Raw genomic sequence first — 23,938 nt, 5'->3', positions numbered from 1 at the left:
TACCACCTACATTTGATGTAATCTGTGATTCCCACAGCCATACTGGAGTAGTCTCCGGTATCCACGTTCCAATTCCTACCACCAGATACACCCGAATCTCCCTTTTCTCCTGGGGGTCCAGGAGGACCAGGTGGACCAGGAATGCCAAACATACCTCCTCTTGTCCTACCACCTTAAGACAGTTCCCAAATATTATCACATCGTCCACAGAGCCAGTTTCAAATGGAAGAACAAATGCTTAACAAAGAACTCTTGACTAACATTTTGTACCAGAAATGTTTTGTACTCACTGCTGACATATTCCCGTCTATCTGATGTGATAGTCTCGCCATTCGCACCACCAATGTAGGTAAGTTCAGTGCTTGTCCCAGGTGGACCCATGGGTCCTGGGGGCCCTGGTGGACCTGGAGGACCTCTACCGGCAATACCTTTAAAATAACAAAGTCGTATAACAATGTTGATTTATCTATGTGAGTGATGATATTCTTTTTTCACACTCACTTTGCAAATATTCACGAACATCTGAGCTCAAGTAGTTCCCAGTTCCTGATGCTCCAGGAGGTCCAGGTGGACCTGGCACACCAGGTGGCCCCTGGGGTCCAACAGCACCTGATTGGGCATTAAAAATAAATCTCCATTAGTATAAGACAATTTGATTGGATAAACGGCATAAATAAATGTTGTCACTTACTCGAGAAGCCATTTCCTTGTCCAGATGCACCAACCATGCCCCTCTCTGATGTCAGACAGACTCATGTTTAGACATACTGATGTTATCAAATCATAACGCTTAAATATTGTGACACCAGCTTTAAGAAAAAGGGGACCAATAGCCAACCATTAATAAAGTTGCTACTGTGGACATGTCTTTGTTCGTCATTTAGTTATCATTTTATAGTACTAACTTTTCTTCTATTGCCCTGATACTTTTCTGTTTGTTTATTTGCTTGTTTTTTTCATGTTTTAAGGAGTTGTAAGGAGGTTTTCTCAAATGAATTTGTGGTTTTGCGTAATACTAATGCCAATGGAAGAAAATGTTATTGTACCTTTCATCAAACTGATGACACGTTCAGCCACTTCCTGCATGCCAAATCTATAATTTCCTTGACCTGGTGCTCCAGGGGGCCCTGGTGGACCAGGTGGACCAGCAACATACCTTCTCACCTCTTCTCCTGCAAACAAATTCACGCACATATTGTGCTGTCAAACATGTTTTCGACAAATTTGGAATCTTTGAGCAGTTTCATAAGACCTACGCTGTAAAAGGGCAATGAGGTCATCGACAGACATGGAGCCACTTTGAACACCCAGACCAAGCGAGCCGGAGGTTCCGCCATATCCTCTGCCCTGACCTGGATTATTGGACTATGCTTTAGTTTGAACAGTTTAACCACACAGATCACATGTTATGTATTAGATTCTGTCAATGGAGTGGGACTTTTAATTAATAGCATCTAGAATAAAAAAATACTGCATTTCTACAACCAACAAATGTGCTGTTGATACGATGTCAACTGGTTTGTGATCTTTAGTAGAACATCTCCATCGCATACTAAAAGCAGACTTGTGCTATGGCATCTCTTTTGTGTAGTATTGCTCAGTTACAGTGCTTGGCAATGAAGCAGGAGATCAGAACATTCTTTCCCACCAATACTAATATTCATACAAATAACAAAACAACAGTGACCCATCCTTACTCTGCATGTAGGCAATGACTCGGTTTGCTACATCATCTACCATCACGGCACCTGAAGCCGCTGAGACCCCTGGAGGCCCTGGAGGTCCCGGAGGCCCCACCAAATACTGCTTAAGGTTTCCACCTAAATTTCAAAACAGTTTTGTTGAATTCGTCATTAATCACAATGGATTAATAGAGTGACATTGGAAATAAATAAACAAAATCTCACTCTGAATGTACTCTGCAATGTACTGTCCCATTTCACTTGATCCTGATGCACTCCAACCTCTTCCAGGTGGACCAGGTGGTCCAGGAGGTCCAGGTAATCCTCGTCTTGATGAGCCCCCTTGTACAAACGCATTAACAATTTTACTGAAATTCACCAAAAAAATGCTTCCGGTATACTGTAGCTGTCCCAGTGCCAAATAAAATTTACGAGTTCATTATCTCTTTAAGATTTATGAGAGAGACAGACAGACAGACAGACAGACAGACAGAGATGCTTACAAATCTTGCCCATCTAAACTACCTTCTTGTTTTTCTCAATCAGCATACTGTACAAAGTAATATACGTACATATTCTTTCATGTGATACAACTGAGGACATGGTTCTGTAAGGGATTGGTAATGATACATAACCATACTTTTCATATTAAACACACATTACAATAATCTTACCAAGGGAGACTCCAGAGAATCCTGAACCACCTGTAAGAAATGCACAAATGTTTTAGTTGTGGCTATCTCTTAGTGTTGCTTTGAAATCCAAATCCAATATAGCAGTGCTTATGCCAAGTACTATCTCAAATAATATTTGGCTTTCCAACTGCCCCAACAATAGCTACATAGATTCAAATAATGTATTGTAATTGTAATTACTGTGTGAAAATTAAACAAAGCTTTAAAAATAGCTCTCAAATATTAAATCCAACTGTACTGTATTTAAAAGTTAAAAACAGCAAAATTGTACTTCACAAGTGTACTGTAAAATCTTAAAAAGTGTTTGGGAATGCCTTGACATAGGAGTTAAAATCATTGTATAATCACATTCATAATCACTCAAATTGTCTTTCCTCAATGAAATGAAAAGAAATGCCACCACACACCTTGTCAACGCAAAAATATTGGCTGAATTATGAATTGCATCTTGAGAAACTTGAAATGTCACTCCTATGTCAAGGCACCACTGTACAAACCTGACTTTTAATACCTGATCCGCCTGGAATTCCTGCCAACCCTGGCTGACCTGGTTCTCCTGAAACAAATAGAAGGGAAGATGTATTTATTACATACTGCGTGTGTGTGTGTGTGTGTGTGTGTGTGCGTGTGTGTGCGTGCGTGTGTGCGCGTGCGTGCGTATGCATGTATGTATGCGCGTGTGTGTGCGTGTGTGCGTATGTATATATATATTAGGGGTGTAACGATACATCGATACACATCGATTAATCGATATTATGCTCTACGATTTATTGGCATCGATGCTAAAGGTAAACATCGATTTATATCGCCGTGTTTGACCTCGGACATTAGACGCGACTTTATTTTGAAATCCAGTTCATTGTTGCTTGCTTCCTCTTTCCGGGAGCAGTGCGCCCGGCGTTGTTGTGTTGTGAGCAGAGCAGGCACGTGAAAGGGGAGTCGACAACTAGTACGCGGCTCCTGGGCTGGTGCTATGGCTAGTGTCCAAAAAGACGAGGAAATTTGCTCCGCTTTAGGCTTCAAGTCATTCGTTTGGAAGCACTTTGGATTCCAAAGAAAAGATGGCTCAACGGACAAGACACGTGCAGTTTGTAAATCCTGCCATGCGGTGATCAAATATTCAGGGAGCACAAATCTCGCCGCACATTTAAAGACGACATCAAAGTTAAGTGTTAAAGTAAGCAATTTGTATACTACAATACTCTTGTAATTTCCTAAATAAAGAGTTTGCAGTACCTTGTTGATTTTGCGTATGAATTGTTATAAATCAGGATATTGTTCTATATTTTTTATTAAAAAAAAAAAATCGATCGTAGAGCACTATATCGCGATATATCGTGATTGAATCGCAGCAGACTTTAAGATATCGGCAAATATCGTATCGAAGTTATTTATATCGATATTATATCGTATCGTGACAAAACCCGCGATTTACACCCCTAATATATATATTATATATATATATATATATATATATATATATAATTTTATTTTTTAAAGAGGGAACGTAACATTGGTACAATAGGCATGTTCATCTTCGTACCTTGGTAACCTCTGAGTCCTCGCTCACCTAATGATGATGATAAGAAATACAATGTTACAAACAAATCAAACTGTCCTACTCCGGTATAACATACAGCCATTCATTAATTCCACAAAGAGCTTTCATCTATTAACCATGGTTCAATAACAAACTTTGGAAAAAATTTCAGAAAAAAAAAAGGCAGTACAGTTTGGTTTAGTGTCGAAAGTTAAAAAGGTAGAGAGAATGTACCATCACTGTTACATTGGCTTTACCAACACAGTATTGTAATACATTAATGAACAATAATGGCAGGTTGGAGCTAGTTTCTAATGCTGTCGACTAATTGGGTGTCATTGACTTTTACTTTTAATGGTCACAACAGAATTGAAATAAGAAGAACCCCATAATATGACAATTTCAAAATGATTTTGGGCTACACCAGGACACAGAATTGTTAACTAAACTGTACAGCTTGTTAGGATTTTGGCTTGATTTTCAAGTGTACCCTGTGGGCCCTGGGGTCCAGGAGGTCCTGGTGGTCCTGGAGGTCCAGCAAAGAAGGTTCCTGAGGCAAAAGGGGGGGGTGACTTAGAAAATCACAGCTAGATAGATAGATAGATAGATAGCTAGCTAGCTAGATAGATAGATAGATAGATAGATAGATAGATAGATAGATAGATAGATAGATAGATAGATAGATAGATAGATAGATAGATAGATAGATAGATAGATAGATAGATAGATAGATAGATAGATAGATAGATAGATAGATAGATAGATAGATAGATAGATAGATAGATAAAAACTTCACCAACCAGATGAAGGTTGAAAGCTGCCAGGCTCTCCTTTTGGCCCTGCAGGTCCAGGTACTCCAATACCTGTTGACCCCATTTATCGTCAATAACTAATACAAAATAATGTAAGTAATGTATAAATATTGATGTTTCTTTACCTGGCTCTCCAGGTGGACCTCTACGCCCAGTAGGACCTTCTCTTCCCTCACCTATTGTGACAAAAGAGAGGAACCGTCATCAATATAGATTCTACATTGCTTGTGAATACTCAGAGTGGGCTATTAGTGGTGTGCACGAATAAGTAGCAATTCATTGTCTTGTTTTGTTGGGCAATTAATTTAGATTATTGATTCAATATTTTGTTCACACAGATGAGATGGGGTGATCATTCCGTGTCAAAATCGCCAAAGATTTCAATGAGTTTTATTGAATGGAACCATATACAAAGACTGACTATTGTAAAGCTCAACCCACAACAATTCCATAGTTAGAGCAAAACAAGTGCAAAGCATCTTCTTAATAATGTTTTCAAATAAATGAACACAAGTCAACATTAACATTTTGAGCAAAGTATTGTGCTGATAAAGCGCAAGATAACTCTTCTGCTAATACTAATAGAGCATTTTTTATTTATTCCCCCATCCCCAACCCTACCCCAGGAACTGACGGTTCCACTCAGAAGTTGTTCGGCGACCTTGCCATAAGTGACAAGTCCAGGCCCTACATAGTATACATATATACGATGATAGAGTATATAATATAGTGGAAAAGTCAGACTGTGCTTGACCATGATAGTGGAAAAATAATGTCGAATGAATATTTCTGACTGATGCTTTAAGAAGATTTTGGACCTTTTTACTATTAGATAAGTAAAATAAGTTTGTATGGAATGGTGACAGGAAGTTTTATTGTGCTATTTTTTATGCTATCACCAAATAAATTAAATCTTTGTAAACTGTAACTACAATTTTAGGGGTAATAAACTTATGAGGTTCTGAACCTACCAGGAGCACCTGGGGCTCCAGGAGGCCCTGGAGGTCCCGGTGGGCCTCTAAGTCCAGCCGATGATGACAGAGCTGTTTGAAAAGAGTCACGGGGGTTGGTTATACATATGAATGTAACATTTTAATATTGATACAGGCTTTGAGTGACACTAGAACCGAAGAAACAGGTGCGGTACTTACTACCGGTTCGTGTTGAACTGATCGTTTCTGATCTTGAGACGCTGACGCCAGCTTCTCCTCTCTCACCTCTGTCACCTTTCTCTCCACGGTCTCCTTTTGGACCTTGAAGATTACATCACATTAGTGTTATAGCAATGATGATAGTATATTGTACAGTGATTATCTTCTTGTTCCTGTTATCTGTCATGACTTAAAAAAACTTAATAAGCAAAATATTTCAATGACTTATTATACCAGGATTTCCATTTGGACCCATGGGACCAGACAAACCAGGAACTCCAGTGGGACCTGGAGGTCCAGTTGGTCCTGGTGGTCCCGGGATCGCCACCGTACTGGAGCCAGCTAGAAACAAATGAATGAATTTAGTCATTTTGTAAATTAATTCATCCTTCTGTTTGCAATGTAATAAGTACAGTAGTTCTACCTGCAGAAATGACTTGACCAGCTGCACCCCTTTCACCTGAATGACAGATTGGAGATTTTCTTGATTAGAAGCATATTTTACATTCAAACAATTAAATATGCAAAATGGGCAGCATAACTTCAATTTATAGAGCCATTCTATATTTAAGTATATTGACGTTTTATAATGATGCCTGACTAACACATTCACACACTTTGTATAACAGCGTCTGTATTTCTTCATAGTAAGAAAGTAAACCCCTCACTCACACTCAATGATACAATATAAGGAGTGATCGCTTTTGTCTTTTACCTTTTGCACCAGGCTGTCCTGGTATTCCAGGAACACCTGCAGAAATGGGTTCATATATTATTAATTAAACAACAAAAAAAAACGGTTTCGCAAATCCATCATCTTTATTACTCAGAGAGACTTTTGCAGTCCAAACAACTCAAGGATGCCAAAGTGGAGAGATCAAAATGTTCCAAACAACTCATTGCACCGACCGCAGCATCAAAACCTCAAAGAAGTGCTTGGTCAAATTTAATTTGTTCTCACATTTGTGGGCAAAGTCCTGCTTGTTCAAGGACGAGTGTTTCAGAAACTTTTTGTCAGTATAGAGAAGGATTAGCCGAAATACTTTGTTTCGTCGATGGTTCAGTTCCATCAATCTATGGAAACGACGGACACATTAAAGCGGTAAGCTTGAGATGACACAAAAACAATAAACTGTATTTCACTTTCAGAATATTGCGTGTCTATGATGCACTCGTTTCCATAGCATTAGCGTCAGTCTTTCTGCTGATTTTAGAGCTGTGCGCTCTATGTTTTCACTTCTTGTGGGTGTATTTTGAGTAGTTGTAATCAGGGCTGTGGACTCGGACTCGGGGACTCAAACTCGGTCGGACTCGGTCATTTTTGCCGGACTCGGACTCGGGGCTGATTTTGACCGAGTCCACCGAGTCCAACAATAAAAAAAATATGTTCGATTTTATTTTCATCATGCTGCTGAGAATGCACGTAGGAATACTGTCCACAGCCCTGCTTGCTTGTTATGAAGACAAATTTAGTTGTTGCGTGCGCGCCCGCGCCTGCCTGCCTGCGTGCGTGCACGTACAAGACCCACAATGCCCCGCGCGCAGCCAAGATGGAAGAACCCGGGAGCAGCGAGAGAACAATGTTTTGCCTCTAGATTTGGGGGGGAAACGGAGCGTAAGTTACGATCAATGCGGCCACGTTGAGTTGCACTTAGGCTAATGTTTACATGATGTACCAATGTCAGGGACGATTATGTCACCCAGCTTATATCATTGATGTGTTTCGATAGTTGTGGGGTCGTCACTAATTATTTGTGTTTAGATAAATGTCTGCGCTATAATGGTGTAATTAATGATTAAAACTTGAAAGTATCTGTTTATTGTATTTGTTTATATGTTTAATAAAGACAAAGCCATCACAAAACTGTTGTAATTATTCAGATTTTGATCTAAATTAGCCTTGAATAAAGACTAAGCAGTCACATGAATTAACAGAAAAAATGGACAGCCGGACTCGGACTCGTGGTCAAGAGGCCGGACTCGGACTCGGACTCGGACTAGGTGCAAAAATCCGACCGAGTCCACAGCCCTGGTTGTAATGTGTTAAATGCATTTGTTAGCTTCTCGCTAACGCTAGCAATAGCTTACTGGTTAACTTGATTGCAATGCCTGTTTACAAGACGTGTTCATAAACATTGTGAGGGAATTTATTTTGTTGCGTGTTATGTATGTATGGACAAGTCTTCTACCGTTGACATCTTTTAATCAATCAAAAAGTTTGCAGTGCAAGTAAGGGCTACCAAAAAAAAAACTACAAATATGACGCCCGTAACGGGAGGAGCATATCTTGCAGCCTGGAGGGAGTGGGGTGTGAAGTCTCTCATTTGCATTTAAAGAGACCGTACCTCAGAACAAGTATAAAAGGGGGACTTGTGATGCTAAACGAGGAATTCAGACAAAAGCATTGCTGTTCCACGTTATATAGACCACAACTGAATGAGTAAGACGTAAAACGGAATCATTTATCAACGTGATGCATACGTTTTCAGATAATTTGTTTTTTGCTCACCTGCAGTTCCCTTAGAGCCCTTTTGTCCCTCTTTTCCAGGTTCACCTTAATGATCAGTCAAAACAAGTTATTTTGTTTAGCCTTACATGTTGACATTGACATTATTCTCATATATTGAATCACAGTCAAATGATTTATGTTGGCATAAATGACATCCCTACGCCATCCAAGCGGAGCTAAATGGACATTAGTAGGTATTTTAAAAAGACAATTGACAGTGTCCATGTTCTTGGAGGAAATTCACATTCTTAGAAACATACCTGCAGGGCCACTCGGTCCCCTCTGTCCCAAGCCTCCCTTAGTTCCTGGTAAGCCTGGTGTTCCTAATGTGTAAATTCACAGAAAACAAAGTCTTCTTTAGCTTAACAGTAAACTTTACTCTACAAATACTGTTGTTAGTAAGTATAGGTTCAGTAGGTTCATTTGCAAATAAGACATAAAATGAAGGCTATAGAATTCCTTAAAGGGAACCTTTTTGTCCTGGATATCCACTATCACCCTGGGAACCCTTGAGACCAGGAGCACCTGTAGACATTCAATATTCTGATGAATATTCGGTCTGAATCACAGAACTGAACGATCAATCAATCAATCAAATGATTGATTGCCTTCCTGTGACACTACGCTTATCATTGCTCATCCTGCACATATAGCATATGTATTCCAAATCACTGATGAATTAATGATGATGTGCGCTACACCTCAGAAATAAAAGTGTTGACTTTTCCATTTGAGTTTTTTTTATCATTATTTATTTTTCTTCACTGTGGGTCAATCATTAAACATTGACATTTACAGTACCCCCTACCTCTCTGTCCCACTTGTCCAGGAGCACCAACGGGTCCCGGATTGCCTGGCCAAGTTGGGTTTCAATATTAAGAAACAAACACTTTATAGCATCAAACTTTATAAAGATTCGGCCTTGCTTACCTTTCTCTCCTTTTGAGCCAAAACCTGGAGGCCCTGCTTCTCCGCGAGGGCCCAGCAGCCCGTCCAAGCCCTTCTGACCTGGAAATCCCTGAGGACCTGGATCACCTATTCATACAAAATACTTTCGATACTTCGTGGGTAAACCAAACAGCGTGTGCTAATTGTGTTCCAATCGAGGATGAATCGTGTGTTTGTTTTATGTTTTTTTAAATAAAGAGAACATTTGGGATTAGGGTTACTTCATTACTACACAGCACACATGAAAATTACCTGTGTTTCCCTTTGGACCCCTGGGCCCTTCTGTTCCTGGGTTGCCCGCTCGTCCAGGAGGACCTGAAGAATAACACAATGTATTTAATGCATGCTCACCGTTCACTTTATTAACTTTGGCATGTTAATATTCGAACACAACCAACACCCTGTGACAAAAGAATGGATGACCATGACATAACTAATTTATTCTGTGCTTTCAATTCAGGAAGGACTGTGCCTCCAATTCTTACCTGGTAGGCCAGGGAACCCGGGATCACCTACAAGAAATAAGATGTTTATATCTTGCATGTTCTTCCTGTAACATCATGACTGCACAAATATTTTGATTGATTGAATGTTCACCTTGAAGCCCAAGAACACCCGGATCACCTATGAGGAGATAATGTGAGTCATGATGCATGTAAAACTAATTATATAAAAAATTGTTAATATATATTTTTTTAGTTTTGCAAACACACCTTTCATTCCAGGGTCTCCTTTAGCTCCTTTCAGCGAGTCTAAAAAAAAATGTTTAATTCATCTCATACCACAGTCATCGATGACCATTATCACCATCATATCTACTGCATATATATCAAGTATTTCTAACCTCTTAAACCATCAGAGCGTAATTCGGCTCTGACCAACTGCTGGACAGTTCTTTGCAAATCCTCTCCTGATCCATGTGCTGCAGGCCCTCTTGCAGTCCCTAAACCAATTCCGTTATCAGAGTGAGTCAGTGTGGAACCAGAATAACTCCTGTCGGAGTATTTAGAATCCAGCGGATCAGCAATGTTGATGGCAGAGGAGCCGGAGAGACGACTTGTCCTCGCTGACGTAGTGCCGGTGATGGCTTCTACAGCTTCAACTCGCTTCTTGAGACGTTTCACTTCCTCACCTGAGGCCAGAGACATTAATGAGACACACTGGCACTTTCTATAAAATCGATGTGGGTGTATAATTAGATGCAAGTCTTTTGTTACTCAAAGCGATGAGCCCGAAGAGGAGACCAAGAAGAAGGAGCAGGCCGAGCAGGATACCCAGCAGCCACTTCCACCAACTGCAGCGACAGCAGCGGCTCAGGCCAAAACATGAGCCGTCATTGCATATGTCTGATGAGTAAAACTCAGGTTAAAAAATGTAAGCACCGCCTTTTAAGATACAAGACTCAAGAGTTTTTATTCACCATGTTTGAGGGTGCCAAACAAGGAATTTGACTTCGGTACATTACAGCCTCTGTTCAACATTTAGGTGACTAACAACGCTCAGGACATGTGAAAAATGACAAATATTCTATTATTAAATCTTACTTTGAAACTTTGTTCTAAAACCGGAGGTCATACATTCTATCATTTGAATTTTTTAAACCAAGTGTTATAATTATGGTAAAAAATAAGCATAGAATCCAAAACCCTCATTTGAAACCCTGACTGCTTTAAGTCAGTCCAAAACATGAGCCGTCATTGCATATGACTGATGAGTAAAAATCAGGTTAAAAAATTTAAGCACCGTCTTTTAAATCTTACTTTGAAACTTTGTTCTAAAACCGGTGGTCATACATTCTATAATTTGAATTTTTTAAACCAATTGTTATGGTAAAAAATAAGCATAGAATCCAAATTCCTCATTTGAAACCCCGACTACTTTAAGTCAGTCCAAAGTTGAATTCAGATAGCGGAATTTTTCAAATAAATGTATAGAAAATTGTGACTTTTTGAGATGAAACCTCAGAAACTTTAAATGCTTTTTGTAAACTGCGTGATTAAATACCAAACCTGTCTCTGGAGCTCAGTGTGGTGCACCCCCAACTTCGGACATTTGGGTTTGGGATCAAGTCCTGTGCTGGGACATTCTCATACATGATGTTTTTGATTATATTTTGTAACTATTGTTGATGTTGGCCAAAAGTCCTGCCCGTCTCGATTATTTCCTTTTAAGACCCCCCACCCCAAATTTTGCCGTGACTATAAACATTTTCATTTATTTCGAAAATTGTTATCAGTACACTTCTGCATAGCATATCGTCCCTATTAATATTAAAGAAAACAACAAACTATGAGCTATTTCAGCTGAAGTACAATCTATAAACATTGACCTCTACTGCCACCTAGTGGCTGAGCTATTACACTAAATGATATAAATATATATATATATATATATATATATATATATATATATATATATATATATATATATATATATATATAAATAAATAAATAAATAAATAAATAAATAAATAAATAAATAAATAAATAAATAAATAAATAAATGCAATCAATTTTCTCCAAACATTTGAGTTGTACTAACTCAGCAGGATTTACGAACATCAGCAGGCTTTACTGCAGGGGTCACCACATGGTGCCTGCGAGGATCAAATGAGTAGGTCTGGGGCTGTTTTAAAAATACCTCATCAGTTATAGAATATTGTGATTGTCGTCAAACTGATCATTTAAAAATGCAAACACTGGCACTGATTTATGAAAAAAGTGCAGCATATAAAACCTATTTGTTTATACAACATCATTTACACTACAGCTGTTGGAAAATGAATATTATTAATTAAGACATAGTAACATTATTGAAGGAATTTTTTTAGCAGATTGGTTATTTTAGATGCGTATCAAATTGGTCGCCCTTCACATTAATCAGTGCTCAAGAAGTAGCTCTCATTTTCGAAAAGTTCGCTGACCTACGTATGTTTTACAGTGGAACTGTGGAACAACTTACCTGCGCAGCCAGTTTTATCTTTTGAGCCGTATTTCAGAAGGGCAGCTGTGGGAAATCAAACAATGAGTGACTGTAAATAAAAATAAATAAACAAACGGCCTCATGTCTCATAATGCAAATATTTTATGTACAGTGGTATACCTTTGGCATCCCTTTCATCATTCATTGTGCCCATTGAAAACTTGTATTTCTCCCTCATCAATGAATCATCAGAGTAGGTAGCTGGAAGAGAACGCAGAGCAAAAGGAGGATTACACAATCTTTGCAATGAGAGATGAACGCATCTAATTCAGATTAATAGAAATAATAATAGTAATACATTTTAATAAGAAGAAAAATAATAGTCACAAACTTAAATGATAGATATCTGAGTTATTTATAGTCGAATCACATATTCTTCATTACCTACGTTACCCATGTTGAGTTAGTGTAAACATAAATTAATCATCGCAATCAATCTTGAAGATTTGAGTTGAACTAACAGCAAGATTTACAGTAGGGTCAACAACATGGTGCCTGCGAGGATCAAATAAGTACCTTGTGGTGCTGCTCATAATAGCACATAATAGAATATTGTGATTTTCTAGGACAGTCATCAAACAGATCATGATAAAAATTTAAACACTGGCACTGATTTATGTACCACCTTTATCTTACGAGCCAAATTTCAGAAGTGCAGCTGTGGGAAATCAAACAATGAGTGACTATTAAAAAAAAAAAAAAAAAAAAGATCTCATGTCCCATAATCCAAAGTTTTAAGTACTGTGGTATACCTTTAGCATTCCTTTCATCATTCATTGTGCTCATTGAAAAATTGTGTTTCTCCCTCATCAATGAATCATCAGAGTAGGCAGCTAGAAGAGAACGCAGAGCAATCATCATCCATGATAACAGAATTGCATTGAAAATTTTCAATATAAATATTTGCTTGTTTCATCTAGCTAAAATAAGCTTGCTGTAAGTGTCATTGGGTACCAGTAGACATTGAAGAAGTTGCAGGAGCAGTAGACACGAATTGTTTGCCAGTGTCTTTGGTCGTGACCAGTCGCTCTGTCTCCTTCTTGATAGGTGTTTTGTCCTTTTCTACCATCGCAAATGTAAAATCTTTGTCCAAAGGCTCATCAATAGAAGGACTGCGGGGACGCACTGCATGATACACGCATGAAAATATACAGTAGGTGTAATAGTTTATGAAGAACAAAATTTTGCATTACTGAAAAACTAGCTAACATGAACTCGCACAGGTAAAAAGTCAGCTTTTGCACAATCCACTATATCAGTAACCACTGGTACTGTCCAAGTGTTTGTGGTATGCCCATTCTTGATGAGCTTGTTGTTGTTGTTTTAGGTTCAGAAATTTACGCACACATAGATAAAAAAAGTTGTTGCAAGAGAATAATGCAATACAGTCTACTTTAATACATGGTTCTTACCACTTGACATAAATCATAAATCATTTTTTTTGCCCAAAGCAGACCAGTGGGACCTCTTTTGAGTGTGCGAAAAATGCATTGTATTTTGTTGAAATTAGATACTTTTTAACGGAAACAAAAGTGCTCATTTTCCTGCAAAGTCGAGATTCTATGAGTAACTGCGATAATAAATTTCTTACCTTTGGTTGTGCTGATTGCAGGGCTAGAGACATTTTTCTGCACACCATAAACTGAAAAAAAGGAAAAGTGTGGATGGGTAGTTAGTAGTAAAGCTATAACTTAAACAATAAAATTCCTCAGATCCTTAATATGGTTTTGTCTTTATGTATTACATAGAGTATTTAAATACTGAAAATATCTCTAGACTTAATTACGTTACCTGTGTCAGTGTTTGTTCCAGCTGGAGAGAAGACAGCAGGGCTGGTATTGGTACTGATCAGGTTATTCTGAACACCATACACTGGCACTGATTGAAAGAAAAAACACTTATAGTTTGTGGACTAGGACAAATCATGGCAAAGTTATGACAAGAAAGGCTCACTGGTGCTGCTGACGGATAGGCCACTGTGCACAGGGGGAGAGCTTAGGACCATATTGTTGCGAACACCCCCTACGACACCTCCTTGTCCACCTCGACTTCCGCCTATATGTAGCAATATCAAACAACAGATCAAATACTGTTAATAGAGTAAAATACCAAAACAGACATTTGTTTCGGGTGTGTATCATGTCTTAAGGGGGAAGTGAATCCCAACATTTTCTTTATAGTTATATATGTTGTATGTGCCTCACTAGTCTATAACACAGCATTGTGATCAACATTGAATTTCTGGAATATAAGTTAAACAGCAAAACATCCGCTTTTTTATCCATGTCAGGGGGTGGTCGTTTTGTGATGTCTTTGTCAGTCGACAGCGAGTGGCAAAATAGGTGGATTTTTCCTGTTTAATTCATATTACACAAACAAAAGATTAATCAGAACACTGTGTTTTGACTAGTTGGGATGCACAGAACGTTATTATGAAAAGAATTGGGGGGTTAACTTCCCCTTTAAAAACTACTTCAGTATACTGTCTATACTTAATGCATATATTGTTGACTAGATAAACCGAAAAGGTTCCACAGAGTTCAAAATATTCTAGCCCAAAAATGATAGTGGGTATATTCAATATATTCAATAGAATGGCAGGTAAGCTCGTTTACCTGACGATTCAGTAGAAGGCAGGGTTTTTACCTTCTGTACTTGGATTTGTCATCTCTGCCAAATGTGTATACCCAAAATTGTATGAAAAAAGTAACAACTCTACAGTGATTAGCAATTATAACAGAACTCAATATTTAAGAAACTATGACAATTTTGGTCATTAACGTAATCGTAGCAAATACGTATAACCTAATAAAGTAGAACAGACATAATTTACATCACATTTATCAATGGACGACTGTCAACGTGTTAGAGTTTACTTCAAGAGTGGATCAACGATGCTAAGCAGTTCACCACGGTGATGCCCAGTATGATATCAGACTGTACATTACCTGACTGACCTGAGTGGTAAACGGTAGATGTGGTGGTTAGGTTGTTGGGGTTTGGATTGAAGCTGTAGCTGCTGTTAACACTTCCAGGCCAAATACCACCAAACTGATCTGGGCCTGTTAACAGACCTGGTGTGGACATGACGGTTGACAAACATGAGAACTTTTGACGTTTCTTGTTATCAAGGGCAATGATTTTGGAAGTAAATGATATGAAAAGCTCAAGGAATGGACAGTCTTATTTACTGTCCTGTCGGAATCAGAGAAAAAAAAAATTCTGAAATGAATGCAGAATTACTTGACAATAGTAAACTCAACCTGATTTTGAGTTCTCCGTCCCCATCCGGGTCTCCACACTCGTGATCTTGGGGATAGTCAGCAAGCTGTTTGGGGAATGAATAGTGCTGATACTCTCAGACACAATCCTTGTGTCCCCACTGGTATTTTTGGGTATGACAAACGAGTGGTTAGGAGGGTGAATGGTGCTCGTGCTCTCAGAAATGGTTCTAGTTTCCACACTGGCCTTCTTGGGAATGGGCAATGAGTTGTTTGGAGACTTAATGGTGCTGGTGGTCTCAGATATGGTTCTTGTTTCCACGCTGGCCTTCTTTGGAATGGGCAAAGAGTTGTTTGGGGACTGACCGGTGCTGGTGCTCTCAGACTGACTTCCTTTCAGCAGACGCTTCACGTCATCCAGTTCAGTCCCTGCCAAGTGGTTGTTAAAAGCAAACAAATACTGTAAGAGCAAAGTGACCATGTGGTACTTGTGGTAATCATCTTTACATGTGAAACATGGTACTCACAACTTGCTGAATCAGAAGCGCTTTGAAGCCTGGCTCGGATCGCACTCTCTGAAAGAGAAAATTCACGTACCGTTTTTTTCCGTGTATAGTGCGCCCCCATGTATAAAAATGGCATGCTGATGCTGGAAAAAAGCCTGTACCCATGTATAATACGCACCTAATTTTTATGAATTTTTTTTAATGATTTATTTATTTATTTATTTTTTTTTTTAAGTCCCAATGATCATAGGGAGGCAATGGGTCCCATTTTTATAGTCTTTGGTATGGTCTTAACTAGGCTGGATGTAATTTTTTTTGTTGGCGTTGATTTCTCCGACTGCCCATAAACGCACCACCGCGCTCCGTGCGCGCACGGGAAAGAGGTGTGCGGACGTGAAAAAGGCGGCTCTGTATGGGAGAGACGTTGAAGAGGAATAAAAACACCCTTGGAAACCAAAACTTGGTGATTTCAAGTTTCATTTCGAGGGACATTTGTCACGTCTCGTCCCCAGTTTTGCTATGTGTCTAGGTTGCCATAGTTTCTGTTCGCGTCGCCCCTCTCTTCCTGTGTCACCTCAATCGATGTAACGTGTTTTGTATTTAAGTCCTGTCTGCCCCTCGCTCACCGTCGGATCATTGCATGTGTTACTGTCATGATGTCTGTTTGCTTTCTGTTCCTGTCTTTGGTAATGTCACCCTGTCTTTTTGTTCCACGACTTTGTCGGTCAGTCCTGTTGTTGGTTTTGTTTTCTAAAAAAAATAAAAATAAAAAAATAAAAATTAAAAAAAAAAATTAAAAACTTTTTGTACCCATGTATAATGCGCACCCCAGATTTTAGGACAATAAATTCGTTAAATTTTGCGCACTATACACGGAAAAAAACGGTAATTGTTTAAATATTTTCATCATTTTGCCCCAATTTCTTTTAATTAATACAAGGTACAAAGAAATGTTTGGACTGTCAAGGCATAAAGGAACGAAAAGCCCAAAACTCTGAGCTAAAAATACATTTTGACTTAAACACTAAAATACGGAAGAGATCTGAAACATATGCAATCTGGAGAAGGCACCCAGTGATATATATGGCTGTTGGTTCTACTGGAGCGTGTAGTGTACAAATCATGCTACTTTTGGCGTTGACCACAGTTGAATAAGGAAGCGCCAACATGGTGGCTAACATAAACATGACCAGATGCACGCCATTATTCTCCCCCCTCAAGCACCGACAAGTGAAGTGTGGATAAAGTTTTCAAACATTTTCAGGATTCTGAAAAAAAGGCCATTCATTGCCATCTACTTACTTAATCCTGCCAGCTCACACAATTTATGCATGATTGCTGAAACTGCCTTAATATGGTTTTGTCCTCTGTCTCCTGCCTGTGTGATTTTATATTTTACTTTGTGATATTGTGTATTAAAAGTATACAGTATGAGAGTACTGTGGTTTTTGCCTACAGTCTACCTCAGTAGTTGATGCTCACTTTTTTCAATATAAAATTGAATTTCCATATAAGATCTAATATATTTAATTTAATATTTTTTCCCATAGTACCACTTTGCTGCTTTCATAGCCTCACATGTACCTCGACTCTGAGATCTCCCCCGTGGGGTGGAACCTGACATTGCCTTTGAGGAGCCTAAGACAAAAGAGAAAGATTGGCAGTTTGAATACATTAGCACCAACATTAGTAGTTTTTTTAATTAAGTGATTCACTGTGACTCACTCACCAAACTCCTTTCTGGAATACTCTGGAGATGAGTCTGTACTTGCACTCCCTGAAACATGTCAGCACAGCAAATGTGTTCATTCTCTCAAAAAAAAATGGATGCATGAACAGATGAATCTTGGAAGAAAAAACAAAATATGACTAACCGTCAAAAACATCAGAATGACTCGCTGCCATTGTGGTCATGAACTTCCTCTCCTTCAAAATAGGAGACGAGGCAACTGCCGATGTTGAGCCTCTCGTTGAATTCCCAAATCCATCGGCACTGTAGGTTTTGGACACCTTTGTAAAGGTGACAGTACCAGGACTCCCTTCTCTCTTATCTTCAACCGTCACAAACCCCGAAGACATGCCAGATGACCCGAACCCAGAGCGTAAACCCGCCCCTGAACTCATTATAGCGTTTGGAGCTATTGGACTCCCTTCGCCTGATGAGACTGCCAACAATGGTCCTTGAGTGGTGAAGATTTTGCCTAAGGTACCTTCGCTGATCCAAACAGTATGTTTTTTGCTTCAGCAGATGGGGAACGATTACCTAGAGGGAGAGAAGAACATCAAATGTTCCATCATCTTATTATTGAGTCTTATTGAATCATTGACAAGACATAGCCTCGGGCTTAGGATGACTTATACTGTAGCTATTTGCCAATTTCAAGTTCAAACCAGCACTGACAACGATAACAGACATGTTTTATAATACCGTCATTATCTTTGTTTTACAATATTTAGCACTTTGGATTGGCTAAATAAAAAGATTTAAAGTCGCCACAAGTATCGGCTTAACAAAGAAGTATCCGTCATGGTTGCTGCCCAGGCGAAGACTTGTTTTGATTACCAGCCAAAACCAAAAAGATTTTGATATGATTTTGCCGTTCTCTAACAAAGACCTGAACAGCAAAATTCACAACAGGTGTTTATGCATGATAACACAACACATCTCTTGAGAAAAAAGACAAACTTCAACTTTAGTAATATCCATTTAGTTTTTTAAGCACGAATTAAAAGCTTCACAAATGATGTTTGTGTCTGACACTGTTAGTCATGAAAAGGTAGGCACGGGGAAAACAGTCATTCCCTTTTTAGGCTGTGAAGAGAAGAAAGGACGCATTGCTGTTGGTGCTGCTTTTGTTACTCTGTTATCACACAAAATAAAAACTCTACTATAATACATCCAGCCATTATCCGTACCGCTTTTCCCCACGGGGGTCACAGGCGTGCTGGAGCCTATTCCAGCAGTCATCGGGCAGTAGGCGGGTGACACCCTGAACTGGCAATGCTCAATCAGCCTTCCATGCTTGTTTTTGGGATGTAGGAGGAAACTGGAGCACCCGGAGAAAACCCACACAGGCATGAAGAGAACATGCGAACTCCACACAGGGAGGGCCGAAGCCGGAATTGAACCTCGAACCCGCACAGCGCCACTGTGCAGCCCTCTATTATAATAGTTACAATAATTATGAATGGGTGATCCATTGGTTAACCCCGCCTACTGCCCGATGACTGCTGGAATAGGCTCCAGCACGCCCGTGACCCCCATGGAGACAAGCAGTACAGAAAATGGATGGATGGATAATTATGAATGTAAATATAATCATGGTGTAATATTTGTTTCCAAAAATATAGTATATAATGTTACATTTAGGCAGTTATAATATGATGTCTCATGATGATACACTCCAGGAAAAGAAAAACCCCTCCCACATGCATTGTTTTGATCTGGGAATTATTCAGTTCACTCCTGTTGTGTTGTGTGGTAACACAAACACTGTGAACACGTTTTTGCCACTTATCCTCCAATCAATGACAGGGCACATACAAAGACATCACAGTCACGTTGACACTGTTACTGAGTAGGAAATGTACCCACATTGCCTGGTCAGATGAGTGAACTACTGTACATGACAAACTAATGCTAGCAGTCTGAGGGGGAAATAGTTTATGTACTTTTTATATTCAAAATGTATAAAAGACGTGGCACGGTGGTTGACTGGTTAGCACGTACACCCCACAGTTCAGAGGTGAAGGGTTTGATGCCCACTCTGGCCTTCCTGTGTGGAGTTTGCATGTTCTGCCCGTGCCTGCGTGGGTTTCCTCATGTTCCAAAACATGTAGGTATGGTCGACTCCAAATTTCCCCTAAGCGTGCAAGTGCTCATGTTTGTCTATATGTGCTGCCAACCAGTTCAAGGCCTATTGTCAGCAGTGATAAGCTCCGGCGTGCTTGCAACCCTTGTGAGGAAAAGCAGATCAAAAATTGGACAGGTTAAATGTAAAAATAAAACTTTAAACTTTAAGTTTAATAATACCTGAGACAAAGATCTGACTCAGTCTTTTTTAATAAATTCCCCCATGTTGGTGTCACGATACTTCCTTTTGTATTTGTGACTCCAGGGCAAAGGTTTTTCAGAACCTAACATGCAGCTTATTAAAAGTGCTCACCACAAGCTGGCAAAGGGTGTGGCTTTTGGTTTGCTTCAGAAAAGTATTTTACTTTAAACAAGGTCCTACAGTATTTGGTGATTACTGTTGAAACATGTCTGAGGATGAATGTTTCTGTCTGTCCGTCTGTCTGTCTAATTGTCTGTCTGTCTGCCTGGCTGTCTCAAAATAATAGTCATGTCCATTACATGCAGTTGCTTCACCCTGTTTATGTTGTTATAAAAAGTGTTTCTTTGTTTGATTTTAAAACCAATTCTATATCCATATGCTACAAGAACTTTTTTTTTTTTCATATGTTGGTGTTATACATTGGAACTTGTAAATTACCGTTTTTTTCCATGTATAATGCGCCGCCATATATAATACGCACCCTAAAAATGGCATGTCGATGCTGGAAAAAAGCCTGTACCCATGTATAATACGCACCCAAAGTTTTTATTTTTTTTAAGTCCCAATGATCGTCACACACGCATCTGGGTGTGGGGAAATTTGTCCTCTGCATTTGACCCATCCCCATGTGATTTTGATCCATCCCCTGGGGGAGAGGGGAGCAGAGAGCAGCAGCGGCGCCGCGCTCGGGAATCATTTGGTGATCTAACCCCCCAATTCCAACCCTTAATGCTGAGTGCCAAGCAGGGAGGCAATGGGTCCCATTTTTATAGTCTTTGGTACGGTCTTAAGTAGGCTGGATGTATTTTTTTTGTTGCCGTTGATTTCTCCGACTGCCCGTAAAGGCACCACCGCGATCAGTTCGTTTAAAATGAAAAGAGGAAAGTGACGTGCGGACATGTGAAAAAGGCGGCTCTGTATGGGAGAGAAGTTGAAGAGGAATAGAAACACCCTTGGAAACCAAAACTTGCCCCTCGTCGTGACTCGGAGCCGTGTAGGGTACATTGTGACAGCAAACGAGCAGGTGATCGAGCAAGCGTCTGATACGAGAGCATTGCGTTTGTATGGAGCATGTTTGAAGTGAACAGCAGAGACAAAAGGAACAAGGCAAAGTGTTGTAATACGCATTTTGTTATTTGCTGATTGTATTAAACTATCACATTCATTGTCAGTCAAGAAGAGGACTATTCGCATCGGATCTATAGTGCGCATGCGTAGTGATACTGCCTCCGTATGACGTCCAGTCCGCGATGGAGATTAAAAAACAAACAATATTTGACAATAACACAGGTCTCTGTTCCTGTCTTTGGTAATGTCACCCTGTCTTTTTGTTCCACGTCTTTGTCGGTCAGTCCTGTTGTTGGTTTTGTTAGAGAGTTATGTTAGTTTACCAAGTCTGTGTTTTGAGTTCCTCCAATGAACCCTGGTCCAAGCTGCACTTGGTCGCCCTGCTCCTTTCCACACTCCATCCGTGACAAGATTTTCTTCAAAAATTGTTGTACCATGATTTTCTTACAAAAAAATTTAAAAATATATATATATATTTAAAAATTGTACCCATGTATAATGCGCACCCCAGATTTTAGGACAATAAATTACCGTTTTTTTCCGTGTATAGTGCGCAATATTTTACTAATTTATTGTCCTAAAATCTGGGGTGCGTATTATACATGGGTACAAAAAAAAAATTTGAATTTTCTTTTTTTAATTTTTTATTTTATTTTTTTTTTTTTTAAAGAAAGTCATGGTACAACAAAACCAACAACAGGACTGACCGACAAAGTCGTGGAACAAAAAGACAGGGTGACATTACCAAAGACAGGAACAGAATGACAGTAACACATGCAATGATCCAACGGTGAGCGAGGGGCAGACAGGACTTAAATACAAAACACGTTACATCGATTGAGGTGACACAGGAAGAGCGGGGTGACACGAACAGAAACTATGGCAACCTAGACACATAGCAAAACTGGGGACAAGACATGACAAATCTCCCCCGAAATAAAACTCACCTTTCTTCTTGTTTGTTGTCAATCGCGCATCGCATTCAGCCATCCTGCCCAACACACTTAGTAAAATTCATAATTGACGACACATCGTTTGATGCGATGGTGCAATCCTTGATGGTGTGTTATTGTCAAATATTGTTTGTTTTTTAATCTCCATCGCGGACCGGACGTCATACGGAGGCCGCCATTACAGATGCGCAGAACGGTTGCGCAAGACACGTCAGCTATATAAAGAGCGAGAGTTCAGTTCTCCACCTATTAGTTTCAATTCACAGTTTAATTAGCAGTTTCAATCAGCAAATAACAAAATGCGTATTACAGGTAATATTTTATTTCACAACACTTTGCCTTGTTCCTTTCGTCTCTGCTGTTCACTTCAAACACGCTCCATACGACCGCAATGCTCTCGTATCAGACAAGGCTTGCTCGATCACCTGCTCGTTTGCTGTCACAATGTACCCTACACAAATCCGAAACATTTGTTGCGGCTCCGAGTCACGACGAGGGGCAAGTTTTGGTTTCCAAGGGTGTTTTTATTCCTCTTCAACGTCTCTCCCATACAGAGCCGCCTTTTTCACGTCCGCAGCCCATGCGCGCACGGAGCGCCGTGGTGCGTTTAGGGGCAGTCGGAGAAATCAACGCCAACAAAAAAAATGACATCCAGCCCAGTTAAGACCATACCAAAGACTATAAAAATGGGACCCATTGCCTCCCTGCGTATGTGACGATCTTTGGGACTTAAAAAAAAAAAAAAAAAAAAAATTACATTTTTTTTTTTAAAAAATTCATAAAAATTGGGTGCGTATTATACATGGGTACAAGCTTTTTTCCAGCATCAGCATGCCATTGTTAGGGGTGCGTACTATACATGGGGGCGCACTATACACGGAAAAAAACGGTAGTTAAATTTTGCACATTATACATGGAAAAAAACGGTAAGTTATTACAGCAAAACTCAAAACTTGGTATATTGCACACTCACTACATGAACAAACACACTCATATATGGTTATCGTTGTTGAAATAAAAATCCACTCTTCGACTGTACTTGTCGGCATTATTTTATTTAATGATACGCCTTGTATCAAACACCAGACTCTTATTTGCCAGAAATAATGAAACTGCGTATTTGAAAGACGATGCAAAAGCTGCAACACAACAGTTTGTTGTAAAACTTTTAGAAATGAAATGATACTGCTGTATACTTTATGTTGTTTGCTATTTAAAACGTGATGTGATCAAAAAAAAAGATGAAAAACTTGGTCCACGACAAAGTCACACACATCAGAACATACGTATGTAATTATTAGCGACTTTGCTTGCATTTTGAACTTAAGTTTTAATCCTTAAAATACATATTTTCGCCATTTTTATCTTGGGAGTGTGACAGGCAAATATCTGAACAGAGACTTTTCCAACACTTATATAGGCTGCAGTGTGCTGCCTCATATTGACATGTAAATTTAAATACAACTGAACAGCAACATTATTGCAAAATGCATTTTGGCTGCAATTGTATCATTATTTTGATGTAAATCTCTGTTTTTTTACTTCAGAAACATTCAGACGACATTCTACATTAACATGTTTCAGACTTAACTTTAAGCAATTTTTATCGTGTAAGGAGAAAAAATATAAATAAATAAAATATAAAAACATATACTTACCTCTCAGATCATTTCTCGAATTATGTTATTTCCTTCTAGCTCTTAAGTGGAAGTGCTGAAAAAATGCCGTGCTCTTCCTTGCAAATGTCTGGTGATTTTATGTATAAGTTGCCTGACTCATACCTGACAAGTTCGAACAAAGTAGGCAAGGGGGGGCG

The 23,938-nt window shown here is 39.2% G+C and overlaps 1 protein-coding gene across 1 annotated transcript in view; it reads right to left on the bottom strand.

Annotated features, from left to right (window-relative positions):
- The window catches only part of LOC133151189 (collagen alpha-1(XVII) chain-like), a 27,417-nt gene extending 3,479 nt beyond the window's left edge, over positions 1-23,938 (bottom strand). The window contains exons 1-44 of the mRNA XM_061273995.1: positions 23,781-23,938; positions 17,921-18,309; positions 17,776-17,823; positions 17,631-17,684; positions 16,068-16,115; positions 15,583-15,969; positions 15,277-15,393; positions 14,273-14,374; positions 14,111-14,197; positions 13,911-13,961; positions 13,274-13,444; positions 13,072-13,152; positions 12,440-12,520; positions 12,299-12,343; positions 10,555-10,683; positions 10,182-10,469; positions 10,051-10,089; positions 9,935-9,961; positions 9,823-9,849; positions 9,590-9,652; positions 9,320-9,424; positions 9,198-9,242; positions 8,861-8,914; positions 8,650-8,712; positions 8,390-8,434; positions 6,596-6,631; positions 6,305-6,340; positions 6,115-6,237; positions 5,881-5,982; positions 5,701-5,772; positions 4,855-4,905; positions 4,718-4,780; positions 4,408-4,467; positions 3,921-3,947; positions 2,889-2,933; positions 2,357-2,386; positions 1,908-2,024; positions 1,698-1,820; positions 1,257-1,352; positions 1,047-1,172; positions 692-736; positions 502-609; positions 291-428; positions 11-172 (exon numbers count right to left, since the gene is read on the bottom strand). Coding sequence (XP_061129979.1) covers positions 11-172; positions 291-428; positions 502-609; positions 692-736; positions 1,047-1,172; positions 1,257-1,352; positions 1,698-1,820; positions 1,908-2,024; positions 2,357-2,386; positions 2,889-2,933; positions 3,921-3,947; positions 4,408-4,467; positions 4,718-4,780; positions 4,855-4,905; positions 5,701-5,772; positions 5,881-5,982; positions 6,115-6,237; positions 6,305-6,340; positions 6,596-6,631; positions 8,390-8,434; positions 8,650-8,712; positions 8,861-8,914; positions 9,198-9,242; positions 9,320-9,424; positions 9,590-9,652; positions 9,823-9,849; positions 9,935-9,961; positions 10,051-10,089; positions 10,182-10,469; positions 10,555-10,683; positions 12,299-12,343; positions 12,440-12,520; positions 13,072-13,152; positions 13,274-13,444; positions 13,911-13,961; positions 14,111-14,197; positions 14,273-14,374; positions 15,277-15,393; positions 15,583-15,969; positions 16,068-16,115; positions 17,631-17,684; positions 17,776-17,823; positions 17,921-18,170 — 3,967 coding nt within the window. The 5' untranslated portion in view covers positions 18,171-18,309; positions 23,781-23,938. The remainder of the gene's footprint in view (positions 1-10; positions 173-290; positions 429-501; positions 610-691; positions 737-1,046; positions 1,173-1,256; positions 1,353-1,697; positions 1,821-1,907; positions 2,025-2,356; positions 2,387-2,888; positions 2,934-3,920; positions 3,948-4,407; positions 4,468-4,717; positions 4,781-4,854; positions 4,906-5,700; positions 5,773-5,880; positions 5,983-6,114; positions 6,238-6,304; positions 6,341-6,595; positions 6,632-8,389; positions 8,435-8,649; positions 8,713-8,860; positions 8,915-9,197; positions 9,243-9,319; positions 9,425-9,589; positions 9,653-9,822; positions 9,850-9,934; positions 9,962-10,050; positions 10,090-10,181; positions 10,470-10,554; positions 10,684-12,298; positions 12,344-12,439; positions 12,521-13,071; positions 13,153-13,273; positions 13,445-13,910; positions 13,962-14,110; positions 14,198-14,272; positions 14,375-15,276; positions 15,394-15,582; positions 15,970-16,067; positions 16,116-17,630; positions 17,685-17,775; positions 17,824-17,920; positions 18,310-23,780) is intronic.

This window comes from Syngnathus typhle, linkage group LG3 (genome assembly GCF_033458585.1).
Source record: "Syngnathus typhle isolate RoL2023-S1 ecotype Sweden linkage group LG3, RoL_Styp_1.0, whole genome shotgun sequence".
Taxonomy (NCBI): domain Eukaryota; kingdom Metazoa; phylum Chordata; class Actinopteri; order Syngnathiformes; family Syngnathidae; genus Syngnathus; species Syngnathus typhle.
This window is presented reverse-complemented; position numbering and strand designations above follow the sequence as displayed.